Source organism: Toxoplasma gondii, chromosome X (assembly GCF_000006565.2).
Source record: "Toxoplasma gondii ME49 chromosome X, whole genome shotgun sequence".
NCBI classification, from domain to species: Eukaryota; Apicomplexa; class Conoidasida; order Eucoccidiorida; family Sarcocystidae; genus Toxoplasma; species Toxoplasma gondii.
Window position 1 is genome coordinate 3,181,276 of NC_031478.1, and position 21,045 is coordinate 3,202,320.

The window sequence follows — 21,045 nt, forward strand, 5'->3', positions numbered from 1 at the left end:
AAGCTTACCTTCAAAAAAGCATCAACTCTGAGAAGCTTGGAAAGTCGAGTGTGCAGCACAAGTCCCTGGCACACCGGCTCGCTCCAGTGCTGCACGTCAGCGGAGCTCGGGCGGCGGGTGTGCTAGCCCGAAGTTAGAACACACTGCTATCAACCAGCGTTGATTCGCGACTGGATCCGCTGAAAATACCGGCCACGAGTAGAAAACTCGGTTTGTGCTGCGTCTAAAAGCACAGACTGTAAACAAACCCGGAACTCGTGTTCTTCTTGCGCTAGTCTCAGTCTTGCAGTGTGGAGTCACTGCAGGTTCTACTATGGTACTCCAGAGTGAATCTCCGAGTCTTGAGCTAGTGCCCCGTGCGGCTACACCCGTCCCCGCAGTGTCCAGGTCTTGTTGTGAGGAGGCACGGCTACGTCGGTCACGGGTTAGCGCCATCAGCTGTCGACAGACAGCATCGGCCAAATAGCTGTGACCAAAGGCCTCGTCATTACAAGTCAGATTATCCGAGCATAGCACACCAGGTCCAGAGCCGGCGTGTAAATGCAGTGGAGGCAAAGGACCGGGAGCCTCCCGCTCTGTCTTCCTATCCTCAATTGACACTTTTCTGAGCAAGCGCGAACTGCTCTGCATTTAACTGTTCAGTGCGCTTTTTGCGGTGGCAGTCAAACACTCTCTTTTGACAATTTAGGACGCCGGAACCGTTGACGCCATGTCGGGGACATGCGGGCCGCGTACCGCACGTGGAATTCTCTGCCCCTCGGAGAAAATAGACCGTGGGCACCCTCTGATAATACAAGCTCACACTTGCTGCTGATCGGATTACAAGGGAGAGACGGCTGGTGCGTCTACATACAGCGCATACCGGCGCTGCGGAAGAACTGGTGATGGCTGCCTTTGCGGTGTCCATGGGTCGGTGCTGAACAGTGCAGACTCGCTGGAACTGAGCGCAGTGCTCCATGTTACGTCCTCGATTAGAAGTACCACACAAGAATCTGAGAGCCAAATAAACAGCGCCACATGCTGAAGGTGAAAGTTCCCTTGAATAAGATCTATGGTAACTCGGCGTATCGTTGCACTGGCTATCCACCCTGTCGGCAAGGGATGGAAATGAGGTAGCAGGCTCGTGCATCCAAGGACCACATTCAGAGAAACTGGTAGAGCTGTCAACTGGTACAGTAATACGCATTCTGTGTGCTGCTCCCCAGAAAACCCAGTAACATAGCGCCTGATTTCTGACACATCATGAGTTCCAGGACCTGGTACACAGCTAAATTAGAGCCGACGGCGCGCGGTCTTACTTTCATTTCGCAATTCCTTCGCAACCGGAGAGCCTCTCTGAGAGATATCGTGTTACCGTGTTCCAGTGCAAATGCTTCGTAGGACGGCAGTGGGCGAGCACGTGCAGTCCGAAATGTCTTCCTGCAGAAAGGAGTTGTTGGTAGGGAAACAGCTGCTCGCCACAACGTTAACATGAGCCACCGAGAGATGCAAAGTGTTCATCTTGTCAGGGAAAAAAAGTGATTTCGCTTTCTGAGGAGTCAGCGAGCGACAGTCAACGTCATGAGGAACGAAGAGCTTAAAGAATGGCTAGTGCCTCGTGCTTTCCTTCACCACTGAAGCAGCTTCAACCATCATCCGACAACCACGCTTGTCTGTTTCTGCTGCTAGAAGCATACGGAGTCTGCGGTAAAAAACGTGTCACACTCTTCTTCAGTGGCCAGCAGCCAGCTTAACGGAAGTCACCTACCCGCCGATGATGCATCCAACTGTGATGCTGAGTAGCCTCAGTCCCCGAACGATGGTATGGTTGACACTGTAGCCGTTCTTTTGATTCCCCGCTCAGAAAGAGGTTGACAACGTCCGCGAAACACTCGATCTAAAATACATTGGTGATCTAACAGCGCTTCTTAGGTAAAGAAGCAAGAGGAGCAAAGTGTGTTTCACGCTTGCAAGAAACCACATATACCTGGTATCCCGTAGTCGATGCGTTCACGAGACGTTCGGTAATTCCAAGCCAGGGAAGAAGCTTGAGAACCTCCTCCAACATCGCCTCCTCCAGCCGTATTTATTTCCCGCTGGTGAAGTAGAAGTTGTCTCGTGAGAAGGCGTAACCGGTTGGAAATGAGGCTCTTCACAGTGTCACAGTGGCACCACGCACCTTTCCGCGTTACATTCCCCGGTTTCACGCTAAATGCTGGGCTGGCGCAATTGCGATCCGGGCCTTGCTGTACAGTTTTGCAGTGCTGGCATTGAGGTCGATTTGGATGTCTGATAAGTTCTCCGAAAGTCGTGGTTCATGATTCCGAACTAGTGAACCGGCTTGAGATTGCCACACATACAAGCCATTATCCATTGAACAGCGGAGCTCCGCTGACGCAGAGGTGGCTGCCACACGTTGTAGAGGCAATACTTCACATTCACTTGAGAGATCTCTGTCTCCTGTTGATAGAACAACCATTGTCTCATCGAGACGTCAGCGCTTCGCTTCCGAATAGGGACATTCGTCGATGTCGTACGACTCTATATACATCGGCCAAATATCTAACAGCCGCAGAAGTTCAACCAGTGGCAACAGCCAACAAATTGTTTTATGTTTATTTGAGGCACAGCAGTGACCTTCGTACTCGATTGAGTTATGCCTCTTTAAAACCCATATGTCCCAAAACATTCGCTGGGGAGTATGACGCGATCGCAATAACTCTCCGGGCGTCCGTGCCTTAGTGACGCCACTGCTGAAGCGGTACATGTTAATGTTTTTTTTAAGCTCCGGAGCATCACAAACACTTATAAGGATCGTTACAACTCAAGAATGCCAATTTGTAAATGCGTCTTATCACGGGCAATGCCGTTTCTGTCTTGTCTTGCCGTCGAAACGGCATCTGTTCAGCACGTGCTTGGATCATCTACACCATCAATGCAGCGATAAGAACGCTGGTTCGTCTTTTGCCTCATTGTGATTACGGGCGAAACGTTCGCAACAAAACAAGTCGATCAGCTTGTGGGGACGAACGCAACACTGTGGAGGCAGCTCATCACTTAACGGTCTCTCTGTCCGTGCGTTTCGCAGCAGAGTCGGCGCTTGGTTCACATATCGAAGATGGAATCACGAGCAAATGTCAGATGGATTGACTGCCTTTCTACTCCTGAATTCCTTGTCACAAATGGTATAACTTGTTTCGTCAGATTCACTGGCTTCTCTCTGAATTCTCAGACGATAGAAGCTGTACACCGCGCCACATCCACGTGATAGCGCCTCGACCCCACGAAACAAGGGGTTGACAACATGAGGACTCGCAGTCTTGCAGACGTTGACAGGCATCTTCCAGCCCGTTCCGAGGTAACGTGTTTCTTGACAGCAGCATTATCGGCATCGAATATTTCGTCCCGACAATTCCTCCGGTATGGTATCCTGCATTAACAATACCGGCGTGTGACCGAGTATCCATGAGCGCTCGAGGTGGTCCACTAAAATACAAATCCGTCAGATATAGTGGAAACCATGGGTTGTGCGCAGCACAAACTCGACAATCTTTCAAAGAGGTGCGGGTGCAAAGTGGCCGAAAAAACCAACTGAAACGTATATACTCTGCGAGCCAGCTTCCGCGTTTTGCGGATTGTCACAACAATTGTAAGTGGTTGTGGCAGGTTGGTGTTCCCATGATTCTTGCCCGCATTTGTGGTGACAGCTTCCTGCATAGCGTGAGGACGATCGTGTTTATTGTGAACGCTTGGAAACTTTCATGCATGAACCGGAGAGGGAGTCGATCCTCTCGCCTGCAAGAACAACAAGTTCCCTGGTGACATTGCTTCCAGGCATTAAAGTCGAGCCCGTCGGCCTTACAGGGCCTGTGGTTTGACCTGCTGCTGTATCGCAACTCGTAGCGTGTGGTCTCGTCGAATGTCATGTCCTCACTTAGATCATCGCCTAGAACTTTCGAGGCATCAGAGAGCGCAGCAGTGTGTCAACAAACAAGAAACACGGAGATTCTAAGGCTGTTGTCCCTTTTGAGACAAGTAGGCGTTATATAGTTGTGGCAAGTGCACGCATGGATCTCAGTGGAGACCTCACGTTACCGACTTGCGTGGATCTCCGGGTTTGTGTCATTTTCTGTAGAGCTGTATAAAACGTCCCTCTGTTCTATCTTCGTCATCGGCCCACCAGCATACATACACACATATACATGCATACATGGGCACAAATACATATACATACATACACGTATATGCATGTATATATACTATATATACCAAGGGTCATTACGAGTGTCATGGCTTCATATGTAAGGTTGGATTATTGGGGAGTAGGCAAGATTTCGGAGCTGGGCTTGGCAGTCTTCCTGATTTACGGACCATTTCTTGTCGGCGTCGCTATCTTTTAACGATGTGACCTTGGTACCCCGACCGCTGGCCCCCCACTGGCGAGTGTCTTTGTGCATATTCGTATTTTCAATCTCTCTATCAGATGATGCAAAAAACGCGCGAATCCGGGATTCCGAATAATCACCATGAATTCTCGCTCGAGAATGTATTTGCTTACGAATCCCCTGCCTCTCCTTTGGCGTCCCGTTTCCGGTTGGCTGTTATCTCTTTGCCCCGCTTTCACCACGTTCTTTGCGAGTCTAATACTGGGTGAAGGAGAAAAGGCTCGCGTGTGACGCTAAGATGTTTGCGTCTTGAAATAGCGAATGAGCAGGTCTAGGCGTGGACAGTTCCTCCCGCTGCGGTTCACAGACTTATTTAGGTATGAAAATGTCGCGGTAGTTAAGTCGAAACGGCACGCACCGGCAGCATGCATCCTGCGGTCTGTGACCATTTATGCATGGCGCTCGAGCACAAGGAACCTGGAAGATTGCTGTAAGAGAGTTTTGCTTGGGTTTCCTGGCTTCCCCGCGTGGTAATTGAACAATCCTCTTTAGCCCTTCGAACATGTTCTCCTTTCGTTCGCCGCCACGTTTCTGTCTCGAGGAGTAGCGTCCCCATTTGGGAATTCCCCAAAGCCACAAAAACGACGCAGAACCTCTGTTCGCCGGGGTAGGACTGTGCGACGTCATTTCCCTGGCCGCATTCCACGTTTTATCGTGGTTGATTTTTGCCTTTCCCTGAATCCTTTCCGTGACTTAATTCCCCAAGCGTGCTGTGCGCGTCCCAGTCCTCTCGGAGTCGAAGTTGAGTGTCGAGGAGACAGAGCCGAAGAAGCCTTTCAGGACGAGACAGGCAATATGTGCCGCAAATCCACAGTTCGTCGCTTCTAGGATTTGTGTCCCGAAACCGGGCCGAACGATTTCCTGCGTGCGTCCACTTTGGCAACCGAAGAAAGACGGCTTTCCTCGAAGAGCCCTTCTTGGCTGCTTTTCCGGAAACTCCCGCGCAAAAGCGTCGCTCCCAAAACGCAGATTGAAACGCAAGCAACCCGTCATCACTCCCAAGAGCTACGCTTCTACCCCATTTCTGTCGGTGTTCAGAACAACTCATCGACAGTCGAAATAGGTTCTTTGTAAGCGCGGCAACCGACCTCGACGTTGACGGCGGGCTATCGGATTTGTACGTCCTTTCCCCTACCCCAGTTGTTTCCGGGGAGTTTTCCGGCTTATTTTCTCCCCCTTTTCGTCGAGACCGCCTTCTTGGTTCTCCTGCGTTCGCCTGCTGCCGTTTCTTTTTCCTGCCTTTCCCCGTCAACCTCGTCCCCTGTTTTCAACTCTGAACTGGGACGTGGTTCTTCGTTGGCGCATGCACAGCCGTCCGGTGTCTCGTTTTTTTCGCCTTTGCCTTCCTCCGTTTCTCTCACCTGGCTTTCCTGCAATGGTTTCTTCCCGCCCCTCCAGGAATTGGCGCGTGCACCCACGCCCTTCGCTGTATCCGCTGTAAAGAAAAGCGTTTTCCGTTTCCCCGTTGGAGCCTGCATGCTGCGCCACAACCAAGCTGCCCCGCGACGCTTCTCACGAGTGCAGAGTCGACAAACGAAGAACAAGTCCGGCACAAGCACCCGAGAGTCAAGAAGGAAGCCATCAAGAGACGAACAAGAATTCACATGCAGAGATTCGGCGTTTCTTGGCGGGGCACTGACAGAGCAAAGAATGTTTGTGGGCGGCTCTCCGCCGGAGGAGGTCATGGGGGCTGCGGCAGGTACCCAGAAGAGCGTTGAGGAAGATTTTTCAAACATGCATGCGAACCTAGGGATCGAGGGCTCTTCTTCGATGGACGCAGCCGCGAAGAGACAGTTCTGCGGAGCTGAGGCGCCAGTCTCCGTCCGTCTTGCCGGGGACGACGTCCACGCAGGTAGGGTGGCAGCCTGCCAGGGCGACGGGAAGCCGTTCGACGGTGACCGTGCTTCTTGTTCTTCTCTCTCGCTTGGAGCGTCGAAACCTGCGGTGCATGGGCAGGTTGAGGGAGACGACTTGCCGCAAACAAAGAACCGGAGGGAAGAAGAGACAGACGCGGCGAGGCAGGATATGCCAACGCCCTCCCCTCTCTCGTCTTCCTCTTCTGGACGTCCTCCGTCTTCCTCCCAGCGGCCTGTTGCGTGCGTTGCGCCTTCCGATTCGTATGAAGAGCAGGCGCGTGACTGTGCGTCTGCGCCCTCGCTGGAGGAAGAGGAGGCACATCGCTCTGTCACTCGAGAGTTAGGTTTTAAGGGCATGCAGGAGTCGATTCGCGACCCTGAGAGAAGTTCGCTTTCTCCTTCAGCTTGGGGAAACCCCCCAGGCTCCCACCTGCTTTCGGAGAGTGTCGGGAGCGCCGACGGCCTGATGCATGCGCTGTCGAGGCGAGACAGAGGGAAAGGCGACATTGCAGTCGCGAGCCGCTTGGACTCTCTCGTCGCCGAGTCCGACGCGTCGACTGAAGCCGCCTTTCGTGTCGAGAATGAAGCGCAAAACAGAAGTCCTTGCTTCCTCCTGCAAGGTCTTGTCGACGCGCTCGCTCCTCGGGAGGCACAGATCTCCGTCCACGTCGCTGAGCATGTGAGAGAAGTCGAGGAATGGCGAGAAAGAAATGGGAGACCGGGGAGACACACGAGAAGAGCGAGTGCGCGAAACGCCACGAAAAACGCTCTCCGCAAGAAAGAGAAGCTCGTTAAAAGGCGAACTCCACGTACACGCCGCCGCCAGAAGCTCACAGAGCCCTGCTCGGTGTAGAGACAGTGAAACTGTGAAACCCTACTGACTGACAACATTTTCGCCTGTCTTTCCTTACTGGAGGCATATTCAGTATCCTAGGTTTTATTTTGTAAGAACTCGTGACGATGTTTTCTGGAACCTCGTAACTGGGGGGGCACCCTCACCAAGCAGCGGAGAACCACCAGAGCTGCTTGCGCAAGCCCAGCTGTGACATCTCCTGTGTTCGTACACGACGTCACTCGTGGGTTCCGTGGCGCTCCTCTTGGAGACGAACTTATTGGCCTGTACAACGCTGTCCAGTTGCTCTTTATTGCAGACATCAGTGTCGGTGTATCTTCGCGCAGGTGCTCATGCGCACATGCATATATATATATATATATATATATACATATATGTATATATGTATATATATCAGGTAGTACCAGCGATCGCTTCCCCTTTTCTTGTCTGTCTTTTTCCAACTTTTTTTTGTTTTTCGAATTCTTTTTCTGACGAATCAGTGATGCATTTTTCTCTCTTTTTCCTCAGATTCCCGCCCTTGAGTCGGCGATCCTTCGCTTTGCAACGAACCGGGCGAAGCTTCGTTTCTGCGAGTTGTTTCTGAGGGGTTTGAAAGCGCGGAAACATTCCCCTTCGTGGTCTTTCATGGTAAGAGGGTGTAGAACTGTCTGCACTTTCGATTCCGCCTCGGCTTGTCTTTTTCGTGCCACGGACTCATTTCATCTTTTCCTTCTGTGTCGCTTTGGGGCTGTCTCGGTCCACTCTCAGTTGCGCATGTGTGCGGAGATCTCGAGGTCTTTCTCTTAGGTTCGAAATTCGTTTCTTTGACAGTCTTTGCATCTGATGCGATGCCCAGTTGTCTCATGACGCGGTCGCTTCCCCCCCTTTTCTCCTGCAGATTCCGGGCGTGGTTAGTCCCCAGACTGGCCTCATTTTCGCGTCGGGATCACCCTTTCACTGGCCCCTGGGTCTCGCGGGCGCCATCGTGGAGGCGGAAGAGCGCGCCGAGCGAGCCTTGCTGGCGGTCCAGGGCCGCAGTCGCGCCGCCGGCGGTTCGCCCGTGTCTCCTCTCATGGAAGCGAGGGGCGCGGTCGGAGAGATCCAGGCGGGAAGTCCGTGGACAGGCCTCTTGCCCGACGGCGCCGGCGGCCCAGAGAGCGCAGGCGGCGCCAGCCGCAATCCGCCGTGCGACTGCCTGTGTCTCTGTCACGTGACGCGAAACAAAGAGGCGAAGAAAGAGGTGATTTCCGAGGTTGTGGAGAGGTCTTTCGCACCCGAAGCCATGCCTTCGCATGCAAGTGTGTCGCGCCTCACGCAGGAGTCTCGCTGGAGCCAAGAAAAGACGCAGCCTACGGGGGTCTGCGGTCCTGGCTTACAGCCTGAGGCTTCGCCTCCTGGGTGGCCTAGGCCTTCTAGAGGGTGCTCCCGGGAGCACTCCGACGTCTCCTTGGTGTCTTCTGTTCCCGCTGCTTGCGCCGCGGACTCTGCCGCCCTCGTGTCTCCAGTGGGGTACAGCCACGCAGATCCGGCCTCGGACTTTGCGTTAATTTCCTTCGTCTTTTCTGCGGGTCCGCAGGACGATCACTCGCCGTCGGGGTCCCACACGGAGGCGGGAGATCGGCGGAGCATGCATCGGGGCAGCGAGACGCCTTCTTGCCTGCATAGCTCTCGCAGCCAAACGAGCAACAACGGCGAAGATGCGTCAGCGGAGGTCGCCTTTCCTCTGGAGTCCGTCGAAGCCGACGTTGCTGTCTCCCCGCCCTCGAGTCGAAAAGCTGAGGGGGCGACAAACGACGCTGGGGTCCCCGGCGGCCCTTGGCTGGTCCGTAGAAGGCACCGGCGCGACCGCGGCGAGGCGCGAAAGGCGGAGACGCCGGAAGCTGGCCAGGGCGACGACGCTCCGACGCATGCAGCAGTTTCCGCCGACAGGGGGGAGAACGGGACACGGGAGGTACAAGAGAAAAGGGAGAAAAAACGCGGAGGAAAGGCGAGTCGAACTGGGCGAACTCGCCGGAAAAACAAACCCATCACCATCAAGTCCTACGTCGTCTCCAGTGACACTTGGCAACTCGGTAAGAGCCTTCATCTCTACATCTGAAGGCGGCGTATTGAAAGCAGGTGAATCCATTTTGTTTTTTTAGTGAGCTGCATGCTGGACCCTCACGGAACAACGCCCAACTTCTCCCTGCGCGGTCTCAGTGGAACAGACACCTACCGTCGGAAAAACGGCTCAGTACACTTTCAGACCTCCAGACATATATATATATATGCATATGGATATATATATATATATATATATTTACATATACATATATGTATTCTTATAGGCAGAAACATCGAGCGTTGCATGCGTCCGTACAAACAGCTCTACGGCGGTGTCCATACTTGTTTAGATGTGTGCTGCCGGTGTAGGCGGTCTTTCTTCTTCTGGGGGTCTACGCTTCTTCGGGGCCTGCTCTGGGTGTCGCCTGCCTTCCGACGATGTTCATCTGGCGGTGGCATAGGCGCCTCTGTCTCTTTCGGTGCTTGTCTGTGTTTTCAGGATGCATCGAGTACGGCAGTCACAGCATGTCTGGCCAGCGGGCGTACAACGAGGACCGCGTTTGTGTCGTTCCCTCAGTCGATGTCTGCACTCGCGAAGGGTGTTGCAAAGCACACACCAAGGTACTTTTTTGTCGACGGGGAGTTTCCGTTTCGATGTCCGGATGTCCTCGTGCTCATCTGTTGCCTTTCGTCTGTGTTCCGTGGTTTCTGTATCTCGCGCGGGTTGCGCTTCGCCTCCTGTCTCTGTCGTAGATTTGGGTCGTGGTAGTGCCGGGTACAATGAGGAAGAGAGATGTCCAAATATGCACCGTATTTTCAATTAAAGTGTCTCCATGTCCATGTCAAAATAAAAGTCAACAAGTATCAAGAGCATTGATCAGGCTCTCTGCCGCGGCGGGTGAAGACGAACAGGCGCAAGTGCACCGTGTTTTGCTCTCTCGGCTGTCTCACTTTCACCTGCGTTGCTTTGCGTCACTTCTATTTGTCTTTCCGCCTGCCTATTTGTCGCTCTTTTCTGCCTTTCTCGAGTCTTCTCCTTCGTGTTCATCATAAATTCTGTTTTCTCGGTCTCGGCAGTCCACCCCTATCTCTCGCTCGTATTCCTTTCTTCACACTCTGTGTTTCCTCCCATCGCATCAATGGCAGGCGATGTTTTATGCCGTCTACGACGGCCACAACGGCGAGGAAGCAGTCAACTACGTTCAAGAGCATCTCCACAAAAATATTTTTCGGTCGCGCTCCTTCCACGGTAAACGGCCCTGACACGAAGCATCGCCGTGGAAACCGCATTCAAGAACGCTAGTTATCTAATCCTGTTACGACGCCATTGGCTTGCCCCGCATTCAGGTCTCTGCCCGTAGACACGCTTTCATGTATCCAGCAGAGCCCCACTGTGTATCCACCAGCCGCTCGTGCTACATACATACTACAAATATATATATATATATATATATATATATATGTTTATATTAGTAGCAGACGTATGCATGCGTCGACTGATAACCAGATGGATTCCGCTGTATATGTACATATGTCTCTATATAAATGTCGCAGCGTTTATGGGTTGTGTGTATGGTTGTGCCTGCAGGGGATGTGTCGAAAGCGATTCGTGCAGGGTTTATCGCGACCGACAACGCTTTGCGTTCGATGGTGATGGAAAAGATCCGGGGCGAGGGATTTGAGGACCAGGATATCGTAAGTTTCAGAGCAAGACAGTCTTTCTCGTTTGAGGCGAGGAAATCGATTTTGTGTACCGTACAACGCCAGAGTACCTATTCCTTGTGGTGAGAGCATGTCCCTCTTTCTCTTCAGTCCCCCTTCTCAAGCGGCACGACGGCGTGTACGGCGGTGGTCCGCGACATGCAACTCTACATTGGAAATCTTGGGGATAGGTGAGAAGCCGAGAAAACAGTTCCACATTGTGGAGATGCGTAGGTCTTCATTCCCAGAGGCTCCGATAATGTCAACACAGATACGCTCGGGATCTGCTTCAGAAAAGCATACATATAAACACATATATAAACAGATATGTATGTATACGTGCGTACCAGTCCTGGACGTACTGGGTTGTTGAGGGTCGTTGAGAAGTTTAAAAAAAAGCCTGGGATACAAAGAAAAAGGCAGAGTACGCGAGGTGCGTGTGTTTTCCAGTGTACAGCCTCTTCGGCGCCTCCTCCGTGACGAGTAGTGAGGAGCATTCGGCGGTACTTTACGCGTAGTGTATGGATGACGTATCAGTCGTATTAACCGCGAGAGAAGACTTTTGCTGGATGCCAGGATGGTCAGCGTCATCGTCCAGGGAGCAATCGTGTCTGAAGCAAGACCACTCTAAGCTTTTTTGAGGCTTCTAGGGTGCGGACTGTTTTTCCCGATGACTACGTACAAGGTGGTTTTTTCGCTTTTTACGCTGACGCTTCTCCGGATTTTGCTGTGGGGGCCCATGCGTGTGTGTGTGTGTGTCAGCCGATGCGTTTTGTCTCGCGCCGGTCGCTCACATCTCATCACTGTGGATCACTCGTGTCGGACGAACGCGGACGAGCAGCAGCGCGTCCGAGAAGACGGCGGCCACTACGACACCGATGGCTACCTGAACGGGGCGATTGGTGTCTCAAGGGCCTTTGGCGCGTTCGACAAAAACTGTGGACAGAAACTCTCTGGGTTGACGTGCGAGCCTCAGATTCACAAAGAAACGCTACGAAGAGGTACAGAACCAGCTCCCGCAAAGGCGTCCGGAGGGCCGTCCGCCTGGTGGGCTCGCCTGTTCCGCGGTTTCGTCTATATCCACGTCTAGAATCCCTACGTCGGGTTTCCCCGGTTGTCACTGGCTGCGTGCTCGCGTCTGAGAGGTGGCGGTGTGGAACCAAGTTTAGGTGCGGACGCGGAAGGTAGTTACCGGTTCAGCTTCAACTCTCTTGGAGGCCTCAGTGCCCGTCTATGGGAATGTTTATGGTAGATGGGTTTCGGTGTGGTGTTGTGTCCCTTTGCAGAGGATGAATTCATGATCATCGCATGCGACGGTGTGTTCGACGTGATCAGTTGCCAAGAGGCTGTGAATTGCGTACGTAAGCATCTGAGAGGAGGCGGGACGGCAGAGACGGCAGCGCAAGCCCTGTGCAAGTTTGCGTTCGAGCGGCGGTCTCTCGACAACCTTTCTGCCGTTATCGCTGTCTTCCAGCCCCCCGAGCGTCTTCAACATAAAGACAAAAGACCTGCGGACTGGACTCCTACCACCCCCGGACTCGGCGAAGAAAAGGCTGCCACAGCAGAGGCCAGACCTTCGAGCTCGTCACGGTCTCCTTTGGCCGCCACCCAAAGTGGAGCCTCAGCTGGAGACCGCACTGGAGTCTCCGGTGGAGGGTCAGGCGCTGCAGGCAGCGGCGGGGACAGGACAGCCGCGGGCGAAGGACCACCCCGAAGGCGGATCAACTTCGCCGCGCTAAAGGGTCTGTTGTAGAAACACGAGCTGCTAAAGAGCGGAACAACTTGTTGATGCTAATGGCGCCGACTAGTGCTTTCTCGGGGGGCCTGTGCTGTCAGTCTTGCCTTGTCGCCGAGTCCCGCCAACAGTGGCGAGGTTGAACATCACGACGGGCAGGCAGTTTGTATATATATCCACACTTCGTTGACGTACCGGAAAAAACGAGGTCGAGAGACGGACTCTCCCGGCGCCACAGTTACGCAGCAATGCGCTAAAAGGACCAGACACACTATACCAGTAGTGAAGTGTAGGATAACAGTCACGGCTCGAAAGAACTGTGTTGAGGTCGAGCCGCCGGTAGCCACAGGTTCGTGTAGTGGAAGGCTCGCGGCTTGTTCAGTGTTGGCACTCAATACGGCAAGATTTTTTCGTACGATTTTCGGTGGTTCCGGCGCTGAATTTGGAGACACAGTTTTGTGTCAACCTAGTCTCCGCTCTGTCCCCCTAGTTACGCACGAAGCGTATTGTTTTGCACTCTTTGAAATTCTCCATCGCGCCCCCAGAAGCCAGCAGGCGGAGAGGTCCTAGAACGGCAAGTTGCCGAGGTGGTGATCCGAGTTGCAGAGGGTAGAAACATTGTCTCTTGATGCATGTGTCGAGGCATAAATAGCTTGCGCAACCGTTTCACGCGAAGAGGCTGGAGTAGCTTACAACCCGCGAGTGTCCTGAGGCATCTGTACACCTCTTCTTCCTGTTGGTCATAACAATGAACACGTAGGGCAGTAGCTGCCGGAGCGGGCGGTGACGCAGACAGCCAAGACGAGGCGGCTTTGTACAAACATCGAGACTACACGCCAGCTTCCGCGTTTCAAGGCTGTGGCCAATTGACTTCTCGTGTGCACACGTGCATGTTCTGTATGTATGAAAATGGCTGTTGTGTCGCTCACACGACAGGGAGGAACCTGTCAAAAAGGTATCCTCTTACGCCTGTGTCCCGGATACCCAGTGTCGTACGATTCCTTTTGGGCACGTGTGCTTGCGACATCTGCTGAACTCTTGGGGGCTCCCCCTTCAAACATGTACTGCTATAAGGCAACGGGATCATTCCGGGAACTCAGAAAGCCTTAGACATAGTTGAAAGCCGTCATCACCCGCTGAGGCGACGGCCGAAACTTAAAATGCTGTTTGATCCGTGATGCGCTCGCATTTCCTTAAGCTGCATGAGGCCTCCGGAAGGCAACAAAAATGGAAACACTGTTCAGCTCCCTGCTGATACACAAGGGATGAACAGTACACTTACGCCTCTATCCATCCTCGAGCAGTCACATCATGAGTGACACGAACGAGACAGTGCCAGATCCACTCTTCGAGATACATAGTGAACCGAGAAGAAAGTCGTTTGTGATCGATCTGCGTCTTGGGATTGTTCACAACTCTGTGGTGGGTGAGCCGGAAGTGACAGCGAATCGAAGACACGGTGACAAGTAGCTCATGTTCAGAAGGGGACAACGAAGGTTGAAAGAGTTGTTTTAACATAACCTCTTCGTCGGCTGTGCGTACCGCAGAAGAGAAGCAGGGAGCAGGACTAGGATAGATCAATTTGACGGATGCAGAGGGTAACAACGTCGGCTGACAGGGTGCCACCTTTTGTGAAGCGTTCGGGGCTTGCGTCAAGTCGTCTCGAGCTTCTGGAGAGAGAACGCAGTCCTGACGTGGCCATTTGGATTCTTTGTGTCGTATTTTCGCACGGTTTTAGTGGGTAGCGAATACAATGTTGATCATGGTTGTCGACGGGCACTTGGCTTCAAAAGGCAGCATATGCATCAATTCATTTTATGTGTGCCATGCTACACTTACCTCTTACATAGCAGAAGCCTGGATTGCATGCGTCTGTCATTTGTGCGTTTGGTCCAGCTGCAGGGTTGCCTTACTGATGCCATTCGCCGTTGTTTGAAGCCTGCACACAAAATGGGCAGAAAATGGACCCCGATCCCTGCGCTTAGTCAAGGCGAGTAGCGACGGTGCGACACAGAAACAGAAAGACAAGCGACCAGGCTGTACACCAAGGACGATGTGGGTAATTTATCTGGGGAAAAAACGGAGAGAACCGCGTCACTGTACCGATAGTTTTGCTTGAGTGTTGCATTGCTTAAAGATTTGTTCCTCGCCGATTGTGACGGCGTGACCGATACTCAGCGGCTGTCGACACCACTGACAACAAGCATTATTTCTGCTGGGGATCACAGACCACCGATCAGAGATGCAAATCCTAGACCCAGACGATTCTGCATCTAAGGCATGTACAGCCCTTGCAGCGGTGTGTGCTGTACGCCAAGCGTCAGGCTGCAAAGAGTCGAAAGAAAAACCACCCAAACGTTAGAAGACACTTTGAGCCTCGAGCTCAGGACTGTCAATTTCGTTTCCCTTTTCTTCAATCAAGCAACTCAGCAGCTAAGTGCGAGATTGGAATGAATTGCACTGTCACTAGTCAGGCTGCACACTGGGGAGAAGTGACTCTCGCAACCCTCGGATAACGGTCGTTCTTTCAGAGTTGATATCACACTAAACAGCCCCTTTCCTGGGTAAAGACTCAACGTTTCTCGCCTGGAAAAGTATTTAGAAGTGCATTTGAAGTTCCGGCGGGCATGATCAAACGTTTCATGCATTTTGCTGAGCCCATGTCTGCGGAAGCGCAGGGTGGCAAAACCGGGAGACAGATGTGACGCGTGGCCTACCATAAATGCGGCAGTATCTATGTGCATCTAATGGCAAGGTACCTCGCTTTGTTCCCTCTCTAAACGCCACACTTTATCTTCATTCGAAGTTACTGTCCAGCGACTTTCCGAGTCAGGTGTGTAGAAATCTCATTCGAACTGAAGGCATGTGTCTCGTCTGTGCGGAGCGTTGGCCTGCCACACAGAAACTCCATAGCTTTTCGCAGGTCTCGCGTCCGGTCATTATCTTGCTCCGATATGAAGAGAATAAACCACTCGTGTACTTTTGCGCTTGAAACAGCACTGGTCTCCTTCATTTCCGCATTCTCAATCCAGAAACTGCCAATGTCGGTGTTCCTTTCTCAACAGCGGTCGACGCGGGACCCGAGCATATCGCAGAAAGCGCCGAGTCCCGCGTACAACTGAAATGAGGAAACAGCGGATGGCGAAAGCGCGGCACAGAAACGTACTGGATTCGCTACGTTAGAGCGTACTGTCTTCTGTCCAAGCAACTGGAGGATGGTAATGACTTACCACTCGAGAAACCAGCAGAGGTGCGGGCGTTCCGCGGGAGGGATCCCTACGACACGCGCTTCGTCTTCTAAGACATTCCACCTTTCTGCCTTGACAGAATGGGGATGCAGACAGCAAGCAGTATGTGGCCTCTTATTTTCCATCCGTCTTCCGTCTCAGCTCCGACCGGTCGATTGCTTGGACGACAAGGTCGCGACTCAGTCCGGTGTCTCGGTACCCTTACTCGACAGGATGTGCAGACGGGCACACCCGTGAGAGCGTGTGGTACAGAAAAAGGAAGAGGGGCGGCCGCTGAAGAAGGTGCAAGGGGAGATTGTCGTCGATGCATCGGGAGATTGACTTTTTTTGGTTTCCGGCTCCTCCTTATACGACTGTGCCTCATTGTTGTTCATAACGCGCCTGCGGGGGCAAGGGGTACAGCGTTAGACGGAGGCAAGAGCCATGTCACTTTTGCTGCTCAGTTGAATCTTCGTGATCCACCATTCGCTTGGTTTCCCTTTGAAGAAAGACGCTGGGAACATTTGCAAGATCTCAGAGGAGAGAGGGGAGGACGGCACCGTACGTGGAATGACTGGGGGAACCGGAAGTTCTCGACAAGTTCTCAGGAAGGAAGGGTATCGCTGAGAGGATTTTACTCTTTACTGAAAATGTGTGGACTTTCACAGTTGATTCGAAGTGGCAACAACGAGGGCATTTTCCGCAGTGAGGGATTGGCTGATACGGCTCAAGGGCCTTCTGAGGTCCACTCGACACTACACCTAGGCCAGAAAGAAAGAGGCATTCAAGGGTGTTTCTCCACTCCTTTTCTTCACAAGAACTCGCTGTCTTTCCTTTCGCCCAGCTCTGCTAGACTGAGCTTGAATCCTTGCAAATGTGACCCCCAGTCGTCTTCTGCCACTCGGTCCAGCTCACGTTGGTATACGGCGTTTCTGCCAGTGCCCGCCGATAGTTTGCACCCCAAAACTCAGTTAAGAACTTTTCTCGGTGCCAGATGGGAGCGTCGAAAATACGCAAGTGTGGCGTGTGGGTTTCGGTCGGAGAAGCGACCTGACACCTTTTTAGGTTCCTGCTTTGTTTTAAAGCAAGTCGCTGTTCAGTATGGATCGGCGATTCGCCCATTCACTGAGAGGAGCAAGCGGGCACAAGTTCTCGGAGCCGAGAAGTGGAGCGAAGAAAGTAAACCAACGGAATGGATTCGCGGGAAAGAGACGTTCCCAGAGAGTGATCGCGGGGGGACTCCTCTTCACGACGTGGGCCAGGACGATACCTTGATTCGTCGCGACGCCGAAGCGGAACATGTCCAAGACGAGGAAATCGATGCCACTGAGGACGAGAAAAGAGCCTATCGCTGGGTTAGCGTATTTCTCAGAAGTGTCAGACGACAAGCACATTCGCATTGAACGCACAATACCACATGGACATGTTTGTGTTTCTTGACATTCACGTTGTCGGTGCCTTGTCGTTGACTTGAGCAGCCGCTTACGGGCACGACTACTATTTCCAAATCGAATGCAACCACACGTCACAAGCAATTCATTGTTCACCTTGTTTGTTTGAAAACGGTGGTAGCTCTCAGGTGCTTTGTCAGTTGTTCTTGTGGATGTGTTGTCGCCATTCTGGTCGGCGTGACAACGGCCTCGCCTCCTTGGTAACTGGAAAACAGTGTCTCTGGATTTGTCTTTCGTCCTCATTTCCATATGCGGCAGCAGCACGACCCCATGTGGTTGCATCCCAGGCAAACAAAACACTCGAGATTGATGCTTTCCAGTCACATCGAGGCGAATATGTAGTGGTGCATGATTCGCGGTTTATTCCATTGTTGGTGTCCTGTATGGCATCTAATTCCCTCCAACCTCCTGTCCATTGATATGTGTCGGAATCCTCAACGCAGATGAAAGCTAAGCGGGAGCAGAAGGGCAAGAAGCAGCTTAGGAAGGAAATTCGTGTGACTCCTCGGTAGGTGGGAAAGGGTAGCGCTGGAATGGGGCCTTGGATTGTATTCTGCTTGTACCTTCCTCCAAGGCCGTTTCACGGATCACATTTCCATTGCCATGCCCGCCAAGCTCCTCGAGACGACACATCTACTGACGAAGTGGCGCAAGACTTGTTATCGCCTAGCAGTAAATCGACTTTCGGTTCCCGTGCGGGTGGTTTGAGAAAGACGGAATGGCACCTTCCCAATGGGTTGTTACGGGGATGCTAGGGAATTAGGCTCCTGTGTCGTACTGTCACCTTATGGCAGGGCGTTCTCGTCGTTGAAACATCGAGAAGACGACATTTCGTTATATCACAAGTGCCTCTGGGGGATGATCAGAACTCGTCGTAGGTGGCTAGAGTAACGACGGTCCCCGAGACAGTGTATCATTTTTGTCGATGTGTCAATTACACGCTTGTAAGTGTCTTTAGCGGCGTTTTACAGCACGGCTTTGCACCTATCAGGCTTCAGCCATTGTTCCTCATCCCTTACCGCCCAAACGCGCGCTTCCCTACTTAATTACTCGTGTAGTTAACCCGTCTACTGAGTGAGGCACATAACCGACCAGCGATGTGCCTTCCACTTCTTTGTCGCTGAACAGAATAGCTGATCACGATTTGCAGGTCAAGGCGAACCGAGCGCGTCAGTTTATTCTAGAAAAGAACCAGGTAGGAGCACGCATGACCAAGTTGCCATTTCTCGTGGATGGCTGTACGACTTTTCGTTGGGCGGTGTGTGCGCTGCACTTGTTCGTCATTCCCATGCCCAGCGAAGGTCGTTCACGCCAAAGGCAGGCTTGCTTTTGAGCCTGTTTGGATTCTGTTCAGTCGGACGTCCCTGGGTCTCGTGCCTCTGCAGCGTACGAATGACCTACGGTGTAAGACTGTCCAAGTGTGTGTAGAGCTGCTGTTTCACAGCACGTTAAAGAAATCTTGGTGCTGGTGTTTGAAGATCTGCAAGAATTTCTGCTTTCTCCGCACTCTCAGGTTACTTTCACCGTTCAACTTCGTGGGCGTGAGAGGAGCAACCCAGAGTTGTACCGACCGCTTCTCGAACGCATAGCAGGGATGGTGGATGACATTGCCGCGCCGGCGAATGCGATCAAGCAGCAGACGAACGCTCTTAGCCAGTTGTTTCAACCGAGAAAGAAAAAATGCTCATCCAAGCTGACTTCCCCACCTGCTGGTGCAAATCCATGTTCTGCCACAGAGGACCTCCGTGAGTCTGTCGAAGTCTCGTCGGAAGGCTGACACGGTGATCTCCTTATCAGTGAAGCTTCTCAGGCTTTTATGATGATATGAACATGCAGAACTGTTTGCTAACGAAGTCGACGTCTTACTGCTGTTAATTGTCGTTTTTCGCCGGAGGGAAAGCAAGAAATTCTGCTCGCCGCTGCATCTTGCTTCTCGTCCGGTTCTGGTAGACTGGTACGGTGGGACGATGATTTTCTGGAGCGATCCTGCGGACGCTCTCAACATTCTACGCAACGATTAAACGTCATCCGGAGCGGTCCAGTCTACCTGTCTGCTGTAGATATCAGCACCTATAGCATATGCCTGGTGCAATAGGACAAAAAACCAAGATGTGGTGCGAGAGACAACCACTTTGACTTTGTGGCATGACGACCCCTTACGAATCTTTCGAGTGAAGTGTCAACGGGACCACGTGGCACACCACTACCGACTCGCAAAGCGAGTAAGAGGCATCGTTCCTGCCTTTCTCCGAAACGGGTCAAGCCCATACACATGATCAAATCGCGCTGAACACTCACCGCACGTACCATTTCTCGGCATGTGGAAGAACTCGAGGAAGCCTGGTTTCGCCCTGCCTGCAACTCGAGGAAGTCTGGTTTCGCCCTGCCTGCTGGAAGATTCTGTTGACGGGGGGAAACAGTTACCAAAGTGACTAATACGACAATCTTTTGTGGACACCAGTGGCTTTTTTTTCGGTGCTACTTCCGCCATAATGCTGTTTCCGATATGGAATAAAAGCGTGGTACGTCGCTTCTGGTACAAGGGGCTTCTGCACAACAGTGACCAATTTGAAGTGTTCTACTTCAGTCTGAGGTATTCGTTATCGCATATAGAAGTGAGGGATTGTTCATGGTTATGCACAGACGTAGATCGATTTCGCTGACTGCTTCCCCCTATCAAAAGGATCTTCCAGAAGGCAGGGGGAAACCAGGCTTCTCCCCAAACAGGTGGGAAGCTGTGTCGCTGGTGCCACTAAACTCTCGAGGTTAACTGTGCCTCAACGTCTAGGGGCTTTCCGACGAAATAAATCCGAGGCAAAGGCCTGGGCTGTCTTGAGTACACTCTGACACCTGCGTGAACCACATTCTGCTACACAGTCAGTTCTGGGTAACTGCGCACTAAATTGTGCTTTTCCGCCGGGTACTTTTGCACAGCTCACACCTTACGTCTGCACACACTACCTTTTATGTGAATCGTGGAAGCTCCCCCTGCCTGGCTATCACATCACTTCGTGGTGTAGACAACGATAAGAAACAGGAGACCGTGTCCCCTTGAGGTGAGCAATGAGTTCAGCAACCCACCAGTTCGCATTGTTGTGCTCCTCCCTACGCCAACTGCTACTGATCAAGACGACAGGTTTTGTGCGAACTGAAAGGTGAGGTTATGCAATACATGCTACGGTCTACTCCTCGAGGAGTAGACCGCGACAGCACCGCTTCTTGTCGCGGTCGTTGTTTCTGTCACAGTGGGTATAACTTGCGCGTGCAAGCGACACCAGAGGATATGAAAGGCCTGGCGTCAGTTCTTCTGGAACAAGACACGGACTGGATCCGAACAGTCTTGAATGAACAAAGGTTCGTTAGGGACCAGCTCTCTCGAGTCACCTGCGGCGTGCGTTGTGGACTCTTACCTTTACCTACAAGAACCGGGTGCACAGCGCGAGACTCGCATGTTTTTTGTGCTCCACAGAAGAAAGACGGATCCAGTAAGGATCCCCCTGCAGTAACTTTGTCTGTCAGAGTCCTTTAACTCATGGCAGCATGAAAACTACCGGTATCGTGTTCTCTGCGCTCCCAATGCCGCCATTTGGGGGCGTGCTTGCAAGCCATGATGACATTTTTCGCGACTCGACGCGCAGGTACGTCGTGCTGCACTCACGGGGTTTTTACAGGAAGCTGAAGCTTGTAAAAGACCCCTGTGTCGGCGGCTCGAAAACAGTACAGCGATCCGCAGCACTCGTAAAAGTAAGGTGTCGCTCGGGGGCGCGTCGGCA

At 52.5% G+C, this 21,045-nt stretch overlaps 2 protein-coding genes across 2 annotated transcripts; both read left to right on the forward strand.

The window, feature by feature from the left end:
* Nucleotides 1–4,637: 4,637 nt before the first annotated feature.
* On the forward strand, nucleotides 4,638–13,663 carry TGME49_224240 (protein phosphatase 2C domain-containing protein). The gene is made up of 9 exons (XM_002366068.2): nucleotides 4,638–6,959; nucleotides 7,644–7,763; nucleotides 8,014–9,187; nucleotides 9,658–9,779; nucleotides 10,305–10,407; nucleotides 10,747–10,853; nucleotides 10,971–11,050; nucleotides 11,622–11,860; nucleotides 12,146–13,663. The coding sequence occupies exons 1-9, from the start codon at nucleotides 5,901–5,903 to the stop codon at nucleotides 12,610–12,612; spliced, it is 3,471 nt and encodes a 1,156-aa protein (XP_002366109.1). The 5' UTR covers nucleotides 4,638–5,900; the 3' UTR covers nucleotides 12,613–13,663.
* A 1,681-nt stretch (nucleotides 13,664–15,344) lies between these two features.
* Nucleotides 15,345–19,454, forward strand: TGME49_224235 (translation initiation factor IF-3 protein). The gene is made up of 4 exons (XM_018780039.1): nucleotides 15,345–17,176; nucleotides 17,716–17,780; nucleotides 18,401–18,467; nucleotides 18,786–19,454. Exons 1-4 carry the CDS (start codon nucleotides 15,923–15,925, stop codon nucleotides 19,047–19,049), a joined length of 1,650 nt encoding a protein of 549 aa, XP_018635933.1. The 5' UTR covers nucleotides 15,345–15,922; the 3' UTR covers nucleotides 19,050–19,454.
* The last annotated feature ends 1,591 nt before the right edge of the window (nucleotides 19,455–21,045 follow it).